This window comes from Dreissena polymorpha, chromosome 9, assembly GCF_020536995.1.
Source record: "Dreissena polymorpha isolate Duluth1 chromosome 9, UMN_Dpol_1.0, whole genome shotgun sequence".
Lineage (NCBI taxonomy): Eukaryota > Metazoa > Mollusca > Bivalvia > Myida > Dreissenidae > Dreissena > Dreissena polymorpha.
In genome coordinates, this window is record NC_068363.1 from 68,469,218 (window position 1) to 68,495,158 (window position 25,941).

Below are 25,941 nucleotides of genomic sequence, written 5' to 3' on the forward strand. Positions count from 1 at the left end.
TTTGGAACAAACGCGTTTTATTTTAGTGCTGTGTTGTATTATGTCTGCGGTATTGATTTTACTGGATAATAAACGAGTGAATGTCTCGTTTAAACCTCAATAGCTTTGTTGTTTGCTGAGATATAGTATTTGTAATGCACAAAATGGATTCCTTGTGAAAAAAGTACAACATATGAATGGCAAGATTCTGCCAAATGAGATAATTAAAACAAAAGTTATAGCAAAAAAGGGTTATTTTGTTCCACGTACCAGGTTCGCAAAACCGGATATTGTGACCAAAATGCTCGGCAAAAAACTCACAGAAAAGTCAATATTGGGCAAGTTAAACAATGGCATAACTTTTGAACCAGTTAAGATATTATTAAAAATCAAACTAATTTAAAATCTATAAATCAATACCTATTATCATTAAGCAAATAAACATTTTTGAAAAAATCATTGGGGTTGCAAAGATCTTCATACCTTAACATTTTTAAAATAAGTAAATAGGTCACCACCTTTGTTTTCCTCCTTCTGCTCGACACTTTTATAAAAATATATATCCGACAATCATTTTATTAAAACAAACTGGCCTAATGATTATTGACTAGATTGATTTTACATGAAATACCACCTATACAGACAAACTTTGCACTTTGTCGATATGTGCGCTACTGTATTCATCGTTATGTAATCTGAGCACTCTGTATCAGAAGACGACCTATCGTATAAACCTATTTTACGGAGTTTCCGGGGAAAGTCGATGTATGACGATTTAAAATCTGAGATTAATTTACACGATAACAAATCTTGTAATCACAAGAAAATACGAACTAAATAATTAAGGTTTATATTTAACTTTAATATAAAAGAATTATGTATCGCAATACATGGATAGACAAAGTACAGCTGTCACACCTGTCAGTCGTTTGACTCGGAAATGACGTCAGCGCAAAACGGGTCGAATTCTATTTTAAACCCACATTTTCAGAAAATGTAAGTGTGCATTTGCTGTTAATCTTATTAACGTACTCGATCAATACGAATTGCGCATTGCATAACAGATAGCAACAAAGATGGCTAGCGTCGGATATGGGGACAGCGTATGGTTGTTTACGGATATAAACGAAGCTGTTGACAAAATCCAGGTATAAACCGTGTTTTCCCTTCAATTATTTGTATGATATTAATAAAATAAACCATTGCTGTAAATATAAATTTATTCCGACGTTATAACATATTTGTATATATATTATTTACAAATATGGTGTATCCATATACAACCATTCTCACCTACATGTATAGTATGCCTTCAAGAGGCTGATTATCTTCATATGGAGATGTTTGCTCTCCTTTTCATACATTTCCCTTTGGCCTCTATTACGTTTATTGTTCGTATTGTTCAAAATACCATTTACTAAATAATAAAAACAATCGCATAATTCCCAAAAATACATATAAATATAATAAATCCAACTTTAATATCCGTTGTAGCCTCAACCAGAACATGTTGGTGCTTATCAAAACCAATGGCAAAAACCAACCACCGATTACGGGAATCTAAGTGTACAGGGGCCATAATTATGTAAAAATGCTTGATACAGTAGTCTGCTCTTGTTTATAGGTTGGGGTCATGTTGGTAAACAAGTATGCAACATATAAAAGCACTAATCAAAGGATATAGGAAATATTTGGGGTAGTACGCAAACTTTAACATAGATTTATAAATAATATGCATATTCTAAGTATAAAAGGGGCAATAATTATGACAAAATGCTTGATAGAGTTGTCTGCTCTTGTTTATAGGTTGGGGTGATGTTGGTAAACAAGTATGCAAAATATGAAAGCAATATGTCAAGGGACAATGAAAATAATTGGGGTAGTACGAAAACTTAAACATTTGCACGCTAACGCAGACGCAGACGTCGACGCCGGGGTGAGTAGGATAGCTTTACTATATATATTTCATATATAATAGTCGAGCTAAAACTAGGTAATCTTCTATTTCCCATCCACATTTACTGAAAATGTACGTGTGCATTTTCTATAGATATTATTTATGTAGCGAATCAATATGAAATACCCATTGCAAAACATATAGCATTGAGCAACAAGACGAAGATGGCTAGCGTCGTATATCGGGACAGCGTATGTTTGTTTAAGGTTATAAACGAAGCTGTTGACAAAAGCAAGGTATAAACTTCTTCCCATAAATTATGCCAATGATAATAGTAAACAAAAATATTACTGTGTGTATCAATTCATTCCGTTAATACAGCATATATGTAACGAATTATTTACATAGATGTTTTATTCATATAACCTCATTCTTAAAGGGGCTTTTTTACAGATTTTGACATGTATTGACGTTTGTCATTAAATGCTTTATATTGATAAATGTAAACTTTGGATCTAAAAAGCTCTAGTAAAAACAAGAATAAAATTAAAGAAAGAAAAAAGTAACCTTCAACTGGGCTCTAACCACTTACCCATGGAGTAAAAGTATATCGCTTAGACCACTCGGCCATCCATGCTCATACAATGAGTGATGAATTTTAAACTTTATATAAGCAATCCTCGTAGTATCACAACATATTACAAAAACAACAGAACTATCCAAATAATTCAATTGTTTCGCGTTTCAACACTTTACAATTGTCAGGTTTTTAAATCGCGGAAAGATGCATTTAATGGATATTTTAGAGCATAGTTAATGTTCAGTATTACTGTTTCATCACAAATATAATAACTACAACGAAAATTTGCGAATCTGAAACCGTTTTTTTAAATTTCGTCAATTTACCCAAAGGTGAAAATGCCCCTTTATAGCAGCTCTTAATTTTCGTATAAATAGGTGTTCTTTTTTATACCTACATATTGCTTTCACAAAAATCGCTTTTATTGATTGTTTTGGTCCAAATACTAGTAACCAAATCAGAACAAAACCCACTTTATTTCTAAAGTAAATAAAACTTTCATATCCTTTGTAGTCTCAACTCGAACCACATCAAAGGCAAAAATCAATCACCGACTTCCAGACAGCTGTGCTACATTGCTGCAAAAAATGAAAACTTCGGAATTTGTCGGCGAAAAACACGTCAAAATTAAAAAGCATGTTATTGTGGACAACAAGTGGATCTTTTAATATATATTTTTGTGAAGAATGTCTGTATTATGCATGGATTAAAAAACCCTTTTATGTTTCTTAATAAAATAAGAAATGGAGTGGGAAACACAAGAAATGTGTTAACGACCAAGTATTAAAAGCCTCTTGTTGGCTGTAGAATATTCACACCAAGTTTCGAACCGGCTAGAATAAGTGGTAAAGTGCTGAACTAAAAATCTTCGCGGGGTCGATCCCTGCCTTTTAACCAAACCTCTTGTTACGTAGACACCCACCTTTTATGTCTTAAGTTTACATTAAATATCTGAACTTTCGAAGTCAACTTTAAATTATGTAAATTGATCATTTAGTATACAAAAACCACCTGACGCTATATCATTAATTGACATATGTCGATATTTTTTTATGAAGAACGAATGTAATTGAATAACCTTTATGGAGAATTATCTTGGTATGTGTTTATTTCCAGTTATATTTATCATATTGTCTTTGTAAACTGAAAAGAGTGACAGATGTGAGTGCGCAACTTTCTAGGCATTATTTTACAACCGTCTGGTATTGCATTTTAAAAAGCAAGCATACCCAAGTGAATTGAAATTTAAAAAGAAGACCAGTGAAAGTTTAAGCGACTTTCATATCCGTTGTGGTCTCAACTTGAACAAATTGGTGTTTAACAATGTCAGGGTTTGTCGGTCATCAAAACGTTATGCATTTAACAATATTGCAGAGTGTGATATTGTGGACTAGGTATAACTTGTATCATTTGTATTATTTGTATTCTAATAATACGAAACGATTTTCCAATATGTTTAAAATTAATAAAGTAATAATATGAACTAAAAACGGGTCGAAAACCAAGGATTAAAAGAATAAACGATAGCACATGGCCGTTAACCATGGGCGCCACCTTTTTTTACATGTATAAATACATCGGACAAAATTGTTCTTCCGAGGTGGTGCCGGACGTTTTTATAATTAACGGAGCAATCTACAGGATGAGTATGTTATTTCAACATATTTTGCATAAGTTTAAAATTCGTACAATGTTGTTCGATTCAACAAACATTAATTTACTTACAAATTTACACAAACATATTTCATACCCCATTTGGAAACGTGAGGACCTTCACTAGTTGTTACGTGATGGCGTTTGTATAAGCAAAGCGATATTTTTGCCTGTGTTATGAGAAAACAAATACACACAAATAAATACTAACGACATCAAACGATTGCTTTTAACATACACACTTTGCTGCACTAACAAAGACATTAAATGTTTGCCGATCTAATAGATACTTATGCATTCTTCCAAAAGAGATGAGTCAATCCGAAGGGGGTGGCGCTAAGAACAATTCATAATTATTGATTTTACAGTCTTATCATAATATTATCACCAGGATAATCAAAATTAATTTGTTTACAAACACATCAATAGAACATTACTACAGTAATGACCACATATACGTCCGTAACTTATTTAAATTGAAAACGTTTTTACAAGTTACTGCTGGCTAGATAATTATTTTTCTTATTAAACTGGATTTTTTTCATCAGTAAAATCTTTGTGATTTATGTATATATATATCAAATTCTTGGTTTGTACATAATTTACTATGAACACTTAATGTATAAACAGTGGCTTGACAATGTTTTAAATTAGTGACAATAATTAATAGCATAATGCTAATTAATAACTTGGTCATGAATATGCTTTTTGCCGGCATCATAGTGTTTAAAAAAAGGATTATCTCTTCCCTGGTACGAATGTTTCACCAAGAGCGTAAAAAGTAGTTCATTCTGTAACATAATGTGTTTTTCTTTAAATAAATTTGTTTTTGTTATAGCATGCTTATACCAATTTTCAAGATAATAACGTTCTTTTTTCAATAATTACATGAATGAGTATGAATGACGCATATACATGTAAGGTGAACATTCCAGAGTGTAAGTGATATCATACTTGCTAATTATTAGCACATCGTATGGTGGTCGCACTTTTTCATCTTGTCATATCTGTATTTCATGCTGTAGGTCTGATTGGGCACGTACCCTTACATCAATGGAGTTAATTAAATTATTACCTCTGAATAAAAAATACAGCAAGAAAGTGTCATTTTTAACAAAGAATGTATTACAAGTAGCATTACTGGTCAATACATTTGGAACAAACGCGTTTTATTTTAGTGCTGTGTTGTATTATGTCTGCGGTATTGATTTTACTGGATAATAAACGAGTGAATGTCTCGTTTAAACCTCAATAGCTTTGTTGTTTGCTGAGATATAGTATTTGTAATGCACAAAATGGATTCCTTGTGAAAAAAGTACAACATATGAATGGCAAGATTCTGCCAAATGAGATAATTAAAACAAAAGTTATAGCAAAAAAGGGTTATTTTGTTCCACGTACCAGGTTCGCAAAACCGGATATTGTGACCAAAATGCTCGGCAAAAAACTCACGGAAAAGTCAATATTGGGCAAGTTAAACAATGGCATAACTTTTGAACCAGTTAAGATATTATTAAAAATCAAACTAATTTAAAATCTATAAATCAATACCTATTATCATTAAGCAAATAAACATTTTTGAAAAAATCATTGGGGTTGCAAAGATCTTCATACCTTAACATTTTTAAAATAAGTAAATTGGTCACCACCTTTGTTTTCCTCCTCCTGCTCGACACTTTTATAAAAATATATATCCGACAATCATTTTATTAAAACAAACTGGCCTAATGATTATTGACTAGATTGATTTTACATGAAATACCACCTATACAGACAAACTTTGCACTTTGTCGATATGTGCGCTACTGTATTCATCGTTATGTAATCTGAGCACTCTGTATCAGAAGACGACCTATCGTATAAACCTATTTTACGGAGTTTCCAGGGAAAGTCGATGTATGACGATTTAAAATCTGAGATTAATTTACACGATAACAAATCTTGTAATCACAAGAAAATACGAACTAAATAATTAAGGTTTATATTTAACTTTAATATAAAAGAATTATGTATCGCAATACATGGATAGACAAAGTACAGCTGTCACACCTGTCAGTCGTTTGACTCGGAAATGACGTCAGCGCAAAACGGGTCGAATTCTATTTTAAACCCACATTTTCAGAAAATGTAAGTGTGCATTTGCTGTTAATCTTATTAACGTACTCGATCAATACGAATTGCGCATTGCATAACAGATAGCAACAAAGATGGCTAGCGTCGGATATGGGGACAGCGTATGGTTGTTTACGGATATAAACGAAGCTGTTGACAAAATCCAGGTATAAACCGTGTTTTCCCTTCAATTATTTGTATGATATTAATAAAATAAACCATTGCTGTAAATATAAATTTATTCCGACGTTATAACATATTTGTATATATATTATTTACAAATATGGTGTATCCATATACAACCATTCTCACCTACATGTATAGTATGCCTTCAAGAGGCTGATTATCTTCATATGGAGATGTTTGCTCTCCTTTTCATACATTTCCCTTTGGCCTCTATTACGTTTATTGTTCGTATTGTTCAAAATACCATTTACTAAATAATAAAAACAATCGCATAATTCCCAAAAATACATATAAATATAATAAATCCAACTTTAATATCCGTTGTAGCCTCAACCAGAACATGTTGGTGCTTATCAAAACCAATGGCAAAAACCAACCACCGATTACGGGAATCTAAGTGTACAGGGGCCATAATTATGTAAAAATGCTTGATACAGTAGTCTGCTCTTGTTTATAGGTTGGGGTCATGTTGGTAAACAAGTATGCAACATATAAAAGCACTAATCAAAGGATATAGGAAATATTTGGGGTAGTACGCAAACTTTAACATAGATTTATAAATAATATGCATATTCTAAGTATAAAAGGGGCAATAATTATGACAAAATGCTTGATAGAGTTGTCTGCTCTTGTTTATAGGTTGGGGTGATGTTGGTAAACAAGTATGCAAAATATGAAAGCAATATGTCAAGGGACAATGAAAATAATTGGGGTAGTACGAAAACTTAAACATTTGCACGCTAACGCAGACGCAGACGTCGACGCCGGGGTGAGTAGGATAGCTTTACTATATATATTTCATATATAATAGTCGAGCTAAAAATAGGTAATCTTCTATTTCCCATCCACATTTACTGAAAATGTACGTGTGCATTTTCTATAGATATTATTTATGTAGCGAATCAATATGAAATACCCATTGCAAAACATATAGCATTGAGCAACAAGACGAAGATGGCTAGCGTCGTATATCGGGACAGCGTATGTTTGTTTAAGGTTATAAACGAAGCTGTTGACAAAAGCAAGGTATAAACTTCTTCCCATAAATTATGCCAATGATAATAGTAAACAAAAATATTACTGTGTGTATCAATTCATTCCGTTAATACAGCATATATGTAACGAATTATTTACATAGATGTTTTATTCATATAACCTCATTCTTAAAGGGGCTTTTTTACAGATTTTGACATGTATTGACGTTTGTCATTAAATGCTTTATATTGATAAATGTAAACTTTGGATCTAAAAAGCTCTAGTAAAAACAAGAATAAAATTAAAGAAAGAAAAAAGTAACCTTCAACTGGGCTCTAACCACTTACCCATGGAGTAAAAGTATATCGCTTAGACCACTCGGCCATCCATGCTCATACAATGAGTGATGAATTTTAAACTTTATATAAGCAATCCTCGTAGTATCACAACATATTACAAAAACAACAGAACTATCCAAATAATTCAATTGTTTCGCGTTTCAACACTTTACAATTGTCAGGTTTTTAAATCGCGGAAAGATGCATTTAATGGATATTTTAGAGCATAGTTAATGTTCAGTATTACTGTTTCATCACAAATATAATAACTACAACGAAAATTTGCGAATCTGAAACCGTTTTTTTAAATTTCGTCAATTTACCCAAAGGTGAAAATGCCCCTTTATAGCAGCTCTTAATTTTCGTATAAATAGGTGTTCTTTTTTATACCTACATATTGCTTTCACAAAAATCGCTTTTATTGATTGTTTTGGTCCAAATACTAGTAACCAAATCAGAACAAAACCCACTTTATTTCTAAAGTAAATAAAACTTTCATATCCTTTGTAGTCTCAACTCGAACCACATCAAAGGCAAAAATCAATCACCGACTTCCAGACAGCTGTGCTACATTGCTGCAAAAAATGAAAACTTCGGAATTTGTCGGCGAAAAACACGTCAAAATTAAAAAGCATGTTATTGTGGACAACAAGTGGATCTTTTAATATATATTTTTGTGAAGAATGTCTGTATTATGCATGGATTAAAAAACCCTTTTATGTTTCTTAATAAAATAAGAAATGGAGTGGGAAACACAAGAAATGTGTTAACGACCAAGTATTAAAAGCCTCTTGTTGGCTGTAGAATATTCACACCAAGTTTCGAACCGGCTAGAATAAGTGGTAAAGTGCTGAACTAAAAATCTTCGCGGGGTCGATCCCTGCCTTTTAACCAAACCTCTTGTTACGTAGACACCCACCTTTTATGTCTTAAGTTTACATTAAATATCTGAACTTTCGAAGTCAACTTTAAATTATGTAAATTGATCATTTAGTATACAAAAACCACCTGACGCTATATCATTAATTGACATATGTCGATATTTTTTTATGAAGAACGAATGTAATTGAATAACCTTTATGGAGAATTATCTTGGTATGTGTTTATTTCCAGTTATATTTATCATATTGTCTTTGTAAACTGAAAAGAGTGACAGATGTGAGTGCGCAACTTTCTAGGCATTATTTTACAACCGTCTGGTATTGCATTTTAAAAAGCAAGCATACCCAAGTGAATTGAAATTTAAAAAGAAGACCAGTGAAAGTTTAAGCGACTTTCATATCCGTTGTGGTCTCAACTTGAACAAATTGGTGTTTAACAATGTCAGGGTTTGTCGGTCATCAAAACGTTATGCATTTAACAATATTGCAGAGTGTGATATTGTGGACTAGGTATAACTTGTATCATTTGTATTATTTGTATTCTAATAATACGAAACGATTTTCCAATATGTTTAAAATTAATAAAGTAATAATATGAACTAAAAACGGGTCGAAAACCAAGGATTAAAAGAATAAACGATAGCACATGGCCGTTAACCATGGGCGCCACCTTTTTTTACATGTATAAATACATCGGACAAAATTGTTCTTCCGAGGTGGTGCCGGACGTTTTTATAATTAACGGAGCAATCTACAGGATGAGTATGTTATTTCAACATATTTTGCATAAGTTTAAAATTCGTACAATGTTGTTCGATTCAACAAACATTAATTTACTTACAAATTTACACAAACATATTTCATACCCCATTTGGAAACGTGAGGACCTTCACTAGTTGTTACGTGATGGCGTTTGTATAAGCAAAGCGATATTTTTGCCTGTGTTATGAGAAAACAAATACACACAAATAAATACTAACGACATCAAACGATTGCTTTTAACATACACACTTTGCTGCACTAACAAAGACATTAAATGTTTGCCGATCTAATAGATACTTATGCATTCTTCCAAAAGAGATGAGTCAATCCGAAGGGGGTGGCGCTAAGAACAATTCATAATTATTGATTTTACAGTCTTATCATAATATTATCACCAGGATAATCAAAATTAATTTGTTTACAAACACATCAATAGAACATTACTACAGTAATGACCACATATACGTCCGTAACTTATTTAAATTGAAAACGTTTTTACAAGTTACTGCTGGCTAGATAATTATTTTTCTTATTAAACTGGATTTTTTTCATCAGTAAAATCTTTGTGATTTATGTATATATATATCAAATTCTTGGTTTGTACATAATTTACTATGAACACTTAATGTATAAACAGTGGCTTGACAATGTTTTAAATTAGTGACAATAATTAATAGCATAATGCTAATTAATAACTTGGTCATGAATATGCTTTTTGCCGGCATCATAGTGTTTAAAAAAAGGATTATCTCTTCCCTGGTACGAATGTTTCACCAAGAGCGTAAAAAGTAGTTCATTCTGTAACATAATGTGTTTTTCTTTAAATAAATTTGTTTTTGTTATAGCATGCTTATACCAATTTTCAAGATAATAACGTTCTTTTTTCAATAATTACATGAATGAGTATGAATGACGCATATACATGTAAGGTGAACATTCCAGAGTGTAAGTGATATCATACTTGCTAATTATTAGCACATCGTATGGTGGTCGCACTTTTTCATCTTGTCATATCTGTATTTCATGCTGTAGGTCTGATTGGGCACGTACCCTTACATCAATGGAGTTAATTAAATTATTACCTCTGAATAAAAAATACAGCAAGAAAGTGTCATTTTTAACAAAGAATGTATTACAAGTAGCATTACTGGTCAATACATTTGGAACAAACGCGTTTTATTTTAGTGCTGTGTTGTATTATGTCTGCGGTATTGATTTTACTGGATAATAAACGAGTGAATGTCTCGTTTAAACCTCAATAGCTTTGTTGTTTGCTGAGATATAGTATTTGTAATGCACAAAATGGATTCCTTGTGAAAAAAGTACAACATATGAATGGCAAGATTCTGCCAAATGAGATAATTAAAACAAAAGTTATAGCAAAAAAGGGTTATTTTGTTCCACGTACCAGGTTCGCAAAACCGGATATTGTGACCAAAATGCTCGGCAAAAAACTCACGGAAAAGTCAATATTGGGCAAGTTAAACAATGGCATAACTTTTGAACCAGTTAAGATATTATTAAAAATCAAACTAATTTAAAATCTATAAATCAATACCTATTATCATTAAGCAAATAAACATTTTTGAAAAAATCATTGGGGTTGCAAAGATCTTCATACCTTAACATTTTTAAAATAAGTAAATTGGTCACCACCTTTGTTTTCCTCCTCCTGCTCGACACTTTTATAAAAATATATATCCGACAATCATTTTATTAAAACAAACTGGCCTAATGATTATTGACTAGATTGATTTTACATGAAATACCACCTATACAGACAAACTTTGCACTTTGTCGATATGTGCGCTACTGTATTCATCGTTATGTAATCTGAGCACTCTGTATCAGAAGACGACCTATCGTATAAACCTATTTTACGGAGTTTCCAGGGAAAGTCGATGTATGACGATTTAAAATCTGAGATTAATTTACACGATAACAAATCTTGTAATCACAAGAAAATACGAACTAAATAATTAAGGTTTATATTTAACTTTAATATAAAAGAATTATGTATCGCAATACATGGATAGACAAAGTACAGCTGTCACACCTGTCAGTCGTTTGACTCGGAAATGACGTCAGCGCAAAACGGGTCGAATTCTATTTTAAACCCACATTTTCAGAAAATGTAAGTGTGCATTATTAACGTACTCGATCAATACGAATTGCGCATTGCATAACAGATAGCAACAAAGATGGCTAGCGTCGGATATGGGGACAGCGTAGGGTTGTTTACGGATATAAACGAAGCTGTTGACAAAATCCAGGTATAAACCGTGTTTTCCCTTCAATTATTTGTATGATATTAATAAAATAAACCATTGCTGTAAATATAAATTTATTCCGACGTTATAACATATTTGTATATATATTATTTACAAATATGGTGTATCCATATACAACCATTCTCACCTACATGTATAGTATGCCTTCAAGAGGCTGATTATCTTCATATGGAGATGTTTGCTCTCCTTTTCATACATTTCCCTTTGGCCTCTATTACGTTTATTGCTCGGATTGTTCAAAATACCATTTACTAAATAATAAAAACAATCGCATAATTCCCAAAAGTACATATAAATATAATAAATCCAACTTTCATATCCGTTGTAGCCTCAACCAGAACATGTTGGTGCTTATCAAAACCAATGGCAAAAAACCAACCACCGACTACGGGAATGTTGATTCTACATGGAAGCAACAAACGGAAAGTTCGAAGTTTGTTGGTGAGCAACAAGTTAAAATAACAAACCATGCTACAATATGATCTAACAGTTTATGATTTTATTATACGTTTTTGTAGTATACATGTATTAAAAATCCGTTTGTGTTTCGCAATCAAATCTTGATGGAGTACACAATAAATGTGTAGACGACCGATGATTAAAAGCCTCATAGAACAGAACAGAACATATTTTATTCACGTAAACTTTACAGTTTTTTTGTGTTATAATATATATGCATACATATAATAATTAATACAAAAGGATTATACCATGAAGTATGGGTCATTATTTATCACATCTATTTAACAGAATGAACTTATATACAATCAATAGTCATGCTTCTTTGGTACTATGATTAATTTCATATAGTAATAAATATGTATTGTTGGAACAAAATATCTTATAATCTAATACCTAACTGTTATTATAATGTATTGTATCAATGGCTAGTCTGTTGTCTTGTATACAGAGATACCATGGCCAGTGTTATAAATCCATCAATGCTACGTTGCGAATTTTAAAAGCTTCAGATAGATTATATATATATATATATATATATATATATATATATATATATATTTACTTTACGTAAACAGGTCAGATTTGTTGTTTGTATTAAACAGTTGTATCAACTTAAACATACTAGGTCTATTTCTATAATAACGTTTAATATAAATTGGTCTTAAATTAGCATATGCTTAACATTTAAACATCAACTGAAATTCGTCCTCGATCTCATTGGTATAACAGATTTGACAAATACGTAAATGTCTATCCAATTTTTCGTTGCTACCAGTGTGCATTCTCAATTTATGGGAAAATAAACGTAATTTCGTGAATACAACTCTGAGATTTCTCGACTCTCGACACAATGAGATCTAGATAAGATTCAAATCCATGTGACAGGTTAAGTGTTCTATACAAAGTTAAAACTCTACTATCTATAACATTTTCTTACAATTGTTGCAAATATTCATCAATGAGCCTTTGCCGAAATGTACAAATAAACAGGTTGGCATTTATAGGTATGTCACTACACCAAACATAGTAAAAACCGTATCGTGTAAGACGGTTCTTAACTTTACTAAACCAATTCGTTGTATTACTACTAACATCAAACATAGCATCTTCTACAACTGACTTGGAAATAATGTTATCAGTATCCTTTAACTTTAACCAATATTTTATAATACGTACATATCGGTTTATATACAACGAGTATCTACCCAGTTCACCGTATACAGCTACATTAGCTGTAGATTGTCTACCATCAAGCATAGCTTTGCAAAATTTCAGATGCAGCCTCTCTTACTGTGATGATTTGGTAAACCCCCATATTTCACACCCATACGCAATAATAGGAGAAAAAAAGCATCATATAACTGCAGTGCTACTCTTGGTTTACCAATCGTATTTTTTCAGATTTGACAATAAATTAGTCAATGCTTTTAAACCTTTTCCATTTAACGTCTGACAATGAAGATTAAAATTACCAGTGTATTTCAATGTAACACCTACATAGTTAAAGTCATTTACAACATCCAAGTATTCATCAGCATATATTCTTTTTTCATTACGTTTTAAACTACCTCGTTTGCGAAATACTAAAACTTTTGTCTTTGCAGTGTTCACTTCTAATCCCCGTGTTTTACAGTAATTATGCAAACGATCTATTGACAATTGTAAATATTCTGGGGGTTCACCAATAACAACCATGTCATCTGCGAATAACAAAATAATCAAACACATATCCTGTATTACCTTTGCTATTTCTATTTTGCAAATACATCTCTAGAACTTCTACAAAAAAGAGATAACAAGATCGGGGAGATTATCTCCCCTTGCCACAATCCGACTGCTATATTAAAGTAATAAGAGTAGTTTTCACAATGTCTAACACATGACTTAACAGCTTGATACATGTACATGCTGCGTATAATACGCAACACTTTACCATCAACGTTAGCTTTATAATATTTTAACCATAGGGCATTGAGATATATCGAATTAAAAACAACGCTTCATATCTACGAAGCAGCAATACTAACGTTTATTCGAAATAACATAATATTCAATAATTGAATACTGCGTCTACCCTTTCTAAATCCAAGTTGTGCATCGGAAATGGTGTTATATTCTTCGCACCATTTTGATGTACATTAGTTTAGTACACATGTAAATAACTTTGCAAAATTACTTAATAAAGTAATACCTCTATAATTTTTTACATCAGACTTGTTGCCCTTTTTTGTAAGGGGACAATAATACCTTTGTTCCATGCAACTGGGAAATTTCCCTTATTCAAAATAACATTGAAATTCACTGTAATATGACCAGCTAAAATATCACAAGCTTCTATGAAATATTCATTTAATAATTCATCTGAACCTGGCAATTTCCTTGTTTTAAGTATTTGAGAGCTTTACAAACTTCATCATATGTGATTGGATTATCTAGCTCTCCAAATGTATGAGAAAAATCGTTAAAATCGTAATTACTATTGAAATCCTAAGCTTCAACATTTGAAGCCTGGTTTATATCTGTAAACATTTGTTCAAAATGGTTCTTGAAATATTCAAGACGTATATTATTATCGTTATTATTTGCTTCTTGCTACCGAAAATATTTACAGACATCTTTTGGTCTACTATGTTTCCAATTTTCAAATTCCTTACAACGTTTTATATTTAAAAGCTCTGCGTTTCTTTAAAACAATGGTTTTATACAGACATTTTAATCAACATAGTTCAACTCTATCTATATCACTATGCGAATTATTACACACATATTTTTTATACAAAAGCTTAGCCTCTCGACATTCATGGTCGAACCATTTATCCGAGTCAGATATAACACATTTTTGAAACTATGGGTACATCACAGTGTGCTTAACGAATAATGGATCTGCCACCTCACGTACAATTTCCGAAATCCTATTAACCATATAATCAACCTTATTATCGTAGTGTTCATCAGCATTATCAACTAAATTGTCAAAATCTGCAATTTTCCTTATCAGTTCCTCGCGAAACGTATTTTTTTCTTCATCACTCCACTTTAAACGTTCACTTGTATAAGGATCTTCTTTAACAACATGCCTATTGCAAACAATATCAAATGACAATGGTGCATGATCACTAAAGTTCATGAAGTAATTAACAGAGAAGTTTTGAAGAACCTTAGATCACACTAGATCAATTCCTACTAAAACATGTTTATTTACCTAGTCCAAAGTCTGATCCTAGTCGGCCATTTGCAATCCTTAAACCGGTGCCTTTACATATATCTAACAACTTATTCCGGTAAGAGTTATTTCCTTTGTCCATCGAATTTCTTTGTAATGGGGTGTCAATTATATAGTCTTCAGAATTAATATTAGGTATATATATGCTGACCATGCACACCCATTAACGAACCGGCAAGCACAGTTGGTAATCAAACAACGTTTTAATTGTTAAACGGACATTTAATTTTGAATTGTTCAAATCCATCTTAACATACGTCAATGTATAACCCAGTATATAAACAAACCACTAGACCGTTTATTAAAGTGGGCATCTGTCGACTAGTTGTTCATGCCAAACGAAAATTAATAAAAAAACTTTTTAAGTTTAAGGGAATTATATTGGTACGTGTTTATTTCCCGTTATGTTCATTGTACTGTCACTGATAAATGAATTGAGCGACATATGTATGTGCAACACTTTGAGGCTTCAGTTGACAACCTACTGGTATTACAGTATAAGAATGCAAGCAGATTCATGTGTATGGAAAGAATGTTCAGAATATTGTTTCTTACAGTAAATGGGCCTCCCGTATGGGTGTCCCGTCCATATCGCATGTCCGTTCAGAATGTAGTTTTAGTCAACAGAATGCTTTTATATTGAATACGTCTACTTTAATGCATGACATGACACTCGTATTCAAGTAGAGCTGCTGTTAGTTACAGGTACACATAGTACACAAAAACCAACGTACCCAGACAAACTGGTAGTAGATGAACTAACCACAGACTATACGATTCAGCATGAACAAGCGCAAATGTATTTATAATATTTCTATCACTCCGTTGCAGGAGACATCGATTTTAAAAAGGCCGACTGGGCGGAGACTAGACAAGCGGTTGACGCTATTATGGACCTCCTTCTGAAGCAGCTTCGGGAGCAAGCGAATAAGTACGCGGGCCTCCGAATGGATTCTTACATCCGTCAAGGAAGCGCAAGAGAAGGCCTGAAGGTTCTAGACGCTAACGAGTTCGATACGTTGCTGTAATTTCATATAGAAAGTCTTAAGGGCCACATTGATCATTCAGCAATAACCAACGCCTCCGGAAAAAACAATTCCTGGATTTTGCAACTTACGTATCTACGGACTAACCATGGACAAATTAGAAAAAAAAATGTCCAAGAATGTTTAAGGAAGGCGTGTTTGTGCAACATATTGGAGAAGTGTATCTGAGCTCAAAAGTTTTACATGAAAAGATATTCGAGTCTATGGTCGATACGGCGAGACACATGATAACAACAACGCTGCTAAGTGATAACGGGGTTTTGAAAAAGGCGTCAAGCTTCCGATTGTGCAGAAAAATGAATCCACCAGCAATAAACGTCACGATTGAACTCTGGTACAACGATAGTATCGAGAAGAAAATTGATGTCGATTTAGTGCCAGCTTTTCTACTTCGGTATGACGAGAAGACATATGAAGGTCATCAAATGCATAGCCCGATCCATGCAGTCTGCAAGTGGGTAGAGAAAGTAGATTGCGACGAAAAACTCGCGTGGGACGTTAAAACTACGGGCTATTAGAAGCACATCCTAGATATCGCAAGACAGAGTACCGATGGTCGGAAACTTTACATCACGACAGCTTTGCGAATAGTGAAGACATACTTCGTAAAGAAGGCAAAGCATGCGAAAGAACAAAACAGCACACCACCACAAATCGTGACTGTCTTAAAGTCGTACCACCTGAAGCAAATTGCCTTTTACCTTCTCTACTATCTGTGCCACAAATGTCCAAGTTTCCCTTTGCCTTGTGCCCAAACCGCGCTCGGTTATTTTGTTGACTTGTTGCATGTATGTCTAAGTTCGAAAAGTTTGCCCCATTTTTTCTACGGTGGTACCAATGTGTGTACAATGTTGCCAGGATTTCCCCAGAATTATGGATTTCAGCTGCGATACAATATGTTTCAGAAGATCAATGACGAGTCTTTAGCAAGAGCAGTCCAGTCTTTCAAGGAAGACATGATTCCAGATTTGGGATTTTCTTTCGGTGGTGTAGATCGATATAGAGCGCAAGTGCGCGATATATTTGAAAGCCCGGCAGTCAGTCATGCAATTTAGTTTAAGAACGAACAGTTGCAAATCGAAAACTGTATTTAACCGTTAGATTTTTCACGTTTGTCCATAATATTGTGTATGTGTGTTCAGTGCGCTTCTGACCCCCCCCCCGTAGTCCGGAAAATGCCTGGCTATAGGAACATAATGGTAAGTAAAATTGTCTATCAACTGTGTAACCCGTTTCATGATTGTATGTTTCCTTTAATTCTGTATTTGTGTTTCTTGTATTATGTTTATATATGTATATACCATTTTCATAATCGGAACATTTTCGGTATTTTTGTTTATGTGTTTATATAATGTTAATGTAAAAAATCAACACGCTTATGGGCATGTGTTTCAATATTTGTTTGCTGAATATAAAATTCTTAGCACAGATAACACGGAGATCTTTATTTTTAGTTTAATTGTTTTTTGCAATTTTTTATATTTTTTTTTCTAAATAAAATACAAGTCCTGTACGCTGCGGTCGTCGAGATAAAGAAGGTTTGATATGTGACATGTATAGTTATTGTACACACCTAAATGTGAACGGCGTGTAATCGGCTGATTGGTTGATATGAGTACAGAAACGAATTTTATTGACAGCTATCATCGTGTCCGTTAAAGGCAAAGGCGTGGATAATTTTATTAAGACAGGCGCACTGAAGGATAACTGTTTATCTTTGATGCAACCTACGCGCCATTCTATACATAGATGGTGACGTCACTACGTTATTGTCACCTCTAGGTTATATTACACTAATTCTGATTCCCAAAGGATCCCATTATAAATTTTACAACTTTCAACGCATTTATCTTGGCTTTCCGACGTATCAATTTTTCCGAACCTAGTATCATTTTAAAGATGGATTAGTCCTCTTCCAATAATAGCAATCAAAAACAAACCGTCTCGCAACTTCTAAGAAAGTAAATCGCTGTTGAATACACCCACCGTAGAAAAACCTGTTTCGGACGCCTTATTTCGTCAAAAGCCCCACATAATAGAAAAGACACACCCAAAAGTTCATATTTTCAGTTAACTTCCATTCCAAGGCATCAAAGTACTCCAGACACATACAGGATATTACAAATAACCACAAAAGACATGTCTCACATTGTTAAATGGCTTTTATTCAAGAAGGGAAAAAGGAACTCTTTAGTAATAGGCACTTCTTTCGAATGGACAACGGAGGGATAAATATTGATTTAGTGAAATGTAACGTCTATACTAAGACGCATCACATTCCCCTGGTTTGGGGGAAATATGGTTCCGCCAAAGTAGTTCTGCGTAGGAATGAAAATGTTAATTATGAAAGAAAAATCGTTTTTATTGTGTGTTTACAACGGAATGTTGTTTAAAGAAATGTTATTTAATTATGATTTAATCTGATTTTGAATCTCTATTAAGACTGATAGCTATTATCAGAAGCACGATTACCGGACCTACTTTCGCTTTTCACTTGTAAAATAAGTGCTACCCACAATTCCTTTACTTTAATAATATTTAATTGCATTTTCTTTCGTTTATGCATTTATACAAATATACACATGATGCATAGTGCATAGAGTAGATATAATACAAATTGATGTTATCGAATGTATAGAAAAAAAAGGGTTGGGTCACAAGTTTTAACAACATTAGATGACGACACTTCCCAGTATTTCCGATTCGGTAAATAGGGACATTTAAAGTGCATTAAGTGAGTGTAATATTAACAATTCAGTAAGTAAATAAATAGACTTTAGCTGACGACAAAAACGTTTGGGAAAATGTATTAACGAAGAGTTAGTGTCATTCACTGTTTTACACTCAAAATGGTTTAGAGAAAAAAATGTAGACTAAGTTTAAAGAGATTGTTATAATATAGCACTTAACTGAACTATACATATATATATACAAAAATAAATAAATAATTAATTAATTAATTGCTCCACAACAAAGAATACAAAATAACAATACATTGCTCCACACAACCCGACTCTACGAACAACAATATAGCACAAAATCTGCAGCGAAAATTCTTGAACTCAGTTGAATAAGATGAACAAGCGAACAACATTGAAAATGTGTTTACAGTCAAATATTTAAATGAACCCGTTTGAAGTCTTGATATATCGTTGAACTTCCAAAAATAACACATTGGTTTGGTTATCAGTTAGTTCTGGGATACCGCATAATAGTTTGTTTGCATTAAGAGTGGTATGGACGAGTGTTGGTAAAAAGCACGATACGTTGCTCGGAGAAAAGAGGACATTTGAAGAAGAAATGATCCACGTCTTCGACAGGACTATAACAAGCGCATTTTGGATGGTCACGTCGGTGGTTTAAGTGTAAATCGGAATTTAAGTCACTACAGCGGTTTCTTAGCCGAGCATGTAGAATTTGTTGCTTACGTTTGCCAACAAGAAAATACGAAGGAACTATAGGATTATTATACTTCCTCTTTACTGCACTTTTAAAACTAGAAGGCGTTGGTAAAGACCTTGTATCTATGTCAAGTTCGTTCCATAACTTAAGAGACGAAGGAATAGTTGAATTTGAGTAAATCGCAAGTCTACGAGCAATTGTTGCATAGTCGCCACGATTACGTAACAGGTACGGAATGTTATCTGTTGTGGCTGGGAAAATATCGTTTAAATATTGTGGTGAGGCACCTTTATTGTGTTTATAAACGAAAACAAGTTTTTGAATTTCCCGTCTGTCATCGATAGAAACCCAACCAATTTCTTTTAAAAGTAGAGTAATTTTAGTTGATCTTGTTAGTCCTGTTACAATACGAGCTGCATCCAATTGAATTTTGTCTAATAGTTCTTTTTCGTATTTTGCGCAGTTGTCCCAGACAATGGACGCATACTCTAACAAAGGTCTAAGATAAGAGACGTATATTTGATTGAGTGTTTCCCGCTTAATTTTTTTTTTATTCAATATAATACATACAATGTATTATGATCATACAACATATTTTAAGCAATGCGTCCGAAGGATGCATATGTTTGAGAATGATGCGTCATCAGAAAAAACACGTGAGTAAAGGACGCCGGACAGAATTAATCACTGATAGTTTAATGTTCTCTCTTGTACGACAAACCAGTTTAACATATATTCCAAGCAGCAGTTTGATGTTTATTTATATATTAAAAATCATCGATATCAATTTGATACAAAGCACGGTGAGGCCAATATTCTCGGTTAATCTATAGACCATTTGCTTTGTTAAAATATTCGAACATGACATGTGCAAACTCGAAAATAAACAAAGAAGAATATTATCCGTTATTCTGCAATAATAATGGGCGGATCTTTGACATTGAGATTTTGAGAACACATTTCCAACAAACTGTTGAGCTGTTACATTAACCTCCAGTGCGATATTCGCATTTTATAAATGAACGTCATGTGCCAAAAAAAGGAAGGTTCACAATTGACATTGTTTCCATAGGGTTCAATAATTTAAGAACAACCAATATATCCATCACTAAATTAATCTAAGCTATGAACACCCAGTTACAAAGTGTCGTGTGTTGTTATTTGTGCCACGATATACAGCTGTGCGATTTCATGTCATGTGTTGTTGTTACCGGTGCATGGATAAACTCATACCCCGTTTACATTCAACAATGGCTGTCTTGTTCACAATAAATTGATGTAATAATAACCCCATATGTACAACTTACGGCCGTGAGTTATTCAACGACCAACTATGACACACAAGTAGTATTTCTTAAACAATAACTATCACACCAAAACATACATAGTCATTATACACAAATGAACACTAAGTATAGCATACATGCCTTTAGGCCTTGATTAATAATATATATATAATTGTGTTACAGCAAAATAGAGGATATTTGTTGGATTCGTTGGATTATCGATTTTAACTCACGAGTGATCATAGAAAATAATATGTTCACGAGTGGCGCAGCCACGAGTGAAAATATATATTTTCTATTATCACAAGTGAATTAAAATAGATATTCCACCGAATCCAACAAATTTTCTTTTTATTTCATGCTTTTTTTCACAGTTTATATACATTGTTAAAGAATTTAACTAAAGAATTTTGCTGGGACAATGACGTCATTTCGTAAAAAAACAGTAAACCGGGATAATTATCGATAATTTTCACTGTTAATTTTCACTATTTGAAACAGTGAAATTATCAGTTTTAATTCACTAATATTTCTCTATAAAGCACCGGAAAACGTAAAATAAACAATGTTAATCTACCGTAACCCTGATAAACAAATTTAAGACAGTTTGAAATCTAAAGCGTAACTGTTCATTAAAACTTTATGAGGTACTTGCTGCATTGAATGTTTCATAATTACGACCTATTTTATATGAACAAAATAATCTAAGACAATCAGTGTAGTAGTTGACTTAAGATGCTACAGCATAAACGATTTAATTTCCCTGAAGTATTTACAATTGTGTTCACATTAAGTTCAATAATATACACTTCCTCTCAAATGCATAAACCACTTAGTGCTATCAGAAAACTATAAAAACAATTCTGAAAAACTAATTCATAGATATTTCCGCTTTAAGAACCAGACACATATTAACTGAGGTAGGATATAACAGGGTATTTCAGCTTGTCTTTTCCGTTCAGTTCATTCAGCTCGATGACGACAACACATGCAAGCACTTCCGCTTTGGCAGCCTCCATTAAATCACATGCAGCTTTCATGGTACCTATCGAGTATATACGCATCATTGTTTGAGCAAACTTGTTAAACGGTTAAGAAATGCAGTTCTTCAGAATGAAAGTCAGCAACAACAAAATGAAGTTAATTTACGTAAAATCATTAAGTAAACGTAGAAAGATAAAGATAAAAACAAACAAGAGCTGTGTTTGTGAAACGCATTCACCCCCCCCTTCCAGGTCCCAACAGCACTCTGGAGTAGCAAAGCTTCTATTTAAGAGAAATTGTTAAGACCAAGGCCTGTAACTGTGTCAAAATTCAATGGACAAGATCAAAACTCGAATATGATCTGTAAGTCATGTAGGTAGACTCACACACGAAAAATAAGGCCAGTATCTGAAAGCGTTTCGGAATTAAATTCTGGAAAAGTGTTATTTAAAAGATAACGCATAAGTCTAAGGCCCGTTTCTTTGTCAAAATCAATAGACCGGAACAAAACTCGACCTGGATGATCTCTAAGTCTTATAGGTAGACTTAAACACCAAGCATAAGGTCAGTATTTTATAGCGTTTCGAAAGAAACATTATGAAACAAGCGATGTGTTTGTGTAACACTATGTCCCCATTTATTTGACCTTTGACCTTGAAGAATGGCATTGACCTTGACCTTTCACCACTCAAAATGTACAGCTCCATGAGATACACATGCATGCTAAATATGAAGTTGCTACCTCCAATATTGCAAAAGTTATTGCAAATATTAAAGCACAACCAAACAAACCAACAAACACACCAACAGACAGGGCAAAAACAATATATCCCCCACTATAGTGGTGGGGGATATAAAAACTTGTTGTAGTTTTGATAATAGAAATTCCGACGTCCTAGGACCGTTTCTTCACCAAAAATCAATGGACTGAAGCGAAACTCGAAATTGATCGGTAAGTTGTAGATAGACTCCCACACAAACCATCAGACTCACATACAAACATCAGTTGAATATCTGCAAGTGATTAAGAAAAAGTCCGGAAAAATGTTATTCTAGAGAAAAATATAAGCCCGATGCCCGCAACTTCGGCAATAATGAATGGACCGGATCGAAACTCAAACGTGATATATGTCATGAAGTTAGACTCACACATCAAACGCCAAGTAAATATTTGAATGCGTTTACGAAAATATTAACTTCGGGAAAGGATGCCGGTCGGACGGACTAACGAACAGACGGACGAACAGCTCGACTGCTATATGCCACCCTAACGGGGGCATAACAAACACATACACAAAGGCAAAAAAATTGACTGAACTGAAGAATAACACAAAGGAGTTGCTAGAGATACTAAACTAACTTTAAGGGTACGATATAATGTTACAGTTTTCGAATTCTACCGAAATATTTGTTATGAACATAAGAAAATATTGAACATGTTAACATTGGAATTAATAATTATGCGCCCTACAAAACACTTATTTGAAAATGAAGGTTCGCAAGTGAGAAACAGTTTTTAGCATTTGCACATACTCTAATGTTATACTCTCAAAAAATACTATCATAAAGCACATTCATAGAATGCTCTCTGACACTACTCCTAATATAAAACCCGCATATAAAGCTCTCAAACAAAACTAAGATTACCGCCAGTCGCCAGAAGATCGTCTATAATGACCACTTTCTGCCCAGGTCGAATGGAATTCTTTTGTATCTCACACGAATCCTAAAAAACACACGAAACATTTCAGACTTACGCTTCGTTTCGTTACATGTATATGAACACACACACATGCTTTTTTGGACATTATGTCAAATTAACATTGCGGATTCAATATCGGTATTCGAATCCGCAGTGTTCGAACGACTACTACAGGTTATACTGGACCGGAGTAATAAACAATTAATTCAGTAGACACGTGCATAAAACCTTTCGCCACGCATTAAAGGTGTCTGTTAGAGTGTAAAATTGCAAATAGACTAGAGTATGCAGTTGTTCCTTTCTTTATCACTACAAAATATAAATGAATCCGCTATTGATCAACTCAATAATTTTCTGACCTGAATTTACAAGTATATTTCTATGTCACCCGCGTCATGCAAAAATGGGTCTTGCGCCATATGCGGCCAGAGTACCCCACAACACCTTCGCGTTTGCACTGACTGATCAGAAGATACGCTGCCCACCAATAAAACCGCAAAACATGGGGTGACTATATAAGTGCAAATAAGATTGGCATTAGACCAATTTTCGCATGGCGCGGCCTAAATGTAAGAATTACTCAAAACTTATTATAAAAAAGAAATGTTCCGAACGATCAAACTTTTAACATTCATTCATAATATCGTTTCCGAAAAAGAGCCAGAATATCGCCTCAAAACTAACTTAACAGATCAAATAAACTGTGTGACAGCAATAAAGACACTGATCTTTTGATATTGCGGCTTTGATTCCTACACTTGTGGTGTGCATGAATTTTGCCCGTTGATTTGTTTTACACTATTCCCAAAATACAAGTAATTGTTATCGTCACTTCCCTCGTCTCTTCGTCTACTAGATATGTTTCGTATACTCTGATTCACTGCTTTCAAGATTAACAGATACCAGATAAACTTAATGTTGCATCTGACATAGAATACAGAATACAGCGGATGCAGTATCTTATTCACATACAATTAAATAATGCGCTGTTATTACCTTCCCGTACTCCAGGGAGTATTCAACGCTGATAGTCTCTCCGGGCAACTTGCCCTTCTTACGAACGGGTACAAAGGCGACGCCCAGTTGCAAGGCTACACCGGGGCCGAACAGAAACCCCCGTGAATCCAGACCCACTATCACCTCTACCCCCGAGCAGCGGGCCTTAATGTCCTCCGACAGAACTTGTATTAGACCATTGAAGACGGCTGGGTTTCGTAGCACAGGGAACAGGTTTCTGAATCACAGACGAGGCTCAGCTTAATGAATGCATTTAATCGAAATGAATGCATTAAATCTGGAAGATTTTCTTACATTTTCACCCTAACATTTTTATGTATAAAGTAAACACTGTTAATTAAACGTTTTCGTTTAAATAAACGATCTAAACGCTGTGCGACCTTAACTACAATTAACAATTCATGTACATGGTAGACCATTGGCTATTTAACAAAAAAACTGCAAGTTTTATTTGTGTAACTGACAAGGCTAACGGGTTTGAACGTATAAGCATAGATAATAGATATCACAGTGTTTAGTTATCCCACAAGGTCGTTTGAGTATATATGTCAAAAGGTTAGAAGTAAAGATCTAGATTTTCTTAACATAGATACATTCAAAAGGTCTTCTGATTGAGCGTAAAATGTGCACAATAGAAAGGACGATGTAAAAAATAAGGAGACAGAAAACAATTTATTATGAACATAAACAATAATTAGAAGCCAACATCAATATCATCATAATTTATTATAAATTGACAATAGCAATTACATTATCATAACCATGTTACAATAAACTTATACGCACACTCAATTTGATGTTGTTTTCTCAATACGTATACGCCTGAGCTTACGTTTGTCACGTGTGTGTATGGACTATAGCATATATATAGGGAATTGTGCTCTGTGAAAAGGGGATTTAATGCATCTGCGAAGTGTCGTCCCAGGTTAGCCTGTGCAGTCCACACAGGCTAATCAGGGACGACACTTTCCGCCAAAACTTGATATCCGCTAAGAATAGACTTCCTTGAAACGAAAAATATCATTAAACCGGAAAGTGTCGTCCCTGATTAGCCTGTGCGGACTTCAGAGATTTATCTGGGACGACGTTTTTCGAACATGCATTAAACCCCTTTTTCACATAGCACGGCTCAATTTATTATATAGGGAACTGTTACAACAATATA

At 33.6% G+C, this 25,941-nt stretch overlaps 3 protein-coding genes across 10 annotated transcripts in view; 1 reads left to right on the forward strand and 2 right to left on the reverse strand.

The window, feature by feature from the left end:
• Positions 1–17,818, forward strand: part of LOC127844341 (uncharacterized) — a 182,497-nt gene extending 164,679 nt beyond the window's left edge. For 5 of the 7 annotated variants that reach the window (XM_052374464.1, XM_052374463.1, XM_052374461.1 and 2 more), the window contains one exon: positions 16,803–17,818. Coding sequence is in view for 2 of the 7 variants with exons in the window: in XM_052374467.1 (XP_052230427.1) it covers positions 16,171–16,367 (197 nt within the window). In the remaining 5 variants the exon portion in view is untranslated. The other 2 variants (XM_052374467.1, XM_052374465.1) reach the window with 1 other exon arrangement.
• LOC127844340 (adenine phosphoribosyltransferase-like) overlaps positions 1–25,941 on the reverse strand; it is a 128,403-nt gene that overhangs the window by 101,652 nt on the left and 810 nt on the right. The window contains exons 2-4 of one of the 2 annotated variants that reach the window (XM_052374458.1): positions 24,756–24,993; positions 23,705–23,783; positions 21,918–22,118 (exon numbers count right to left, since the gene is read on the reverse strand). In XM_052374458.1, the coding sequence (XP_052230418.1) occupies positions 21,985–22,118; positions 23,705–23,783; positions 24,756–24,993 (451 nt within the window). In that variant the 3' untranslated portion in view covers positions 21,918–21,984. Of the gene's footprint in view, positions 1–21,917; positions 22,119–23,704; positions 23,784–24,755; positions 24,994–25,941 lie in introns of those variants that run through there. The other variant, XM_052374459.1, reaches the window with a different exon arrangement.
• Positions 1–25,941, reverse strand: part of LOC127844336 (protein-glutamine gamma-glutamyltransferase K-like) — a 226,580-nt gene that overhangs the window by 70,442 nt on the left and 130,197 nt on the right. The window lies entirely within an intron of this gene.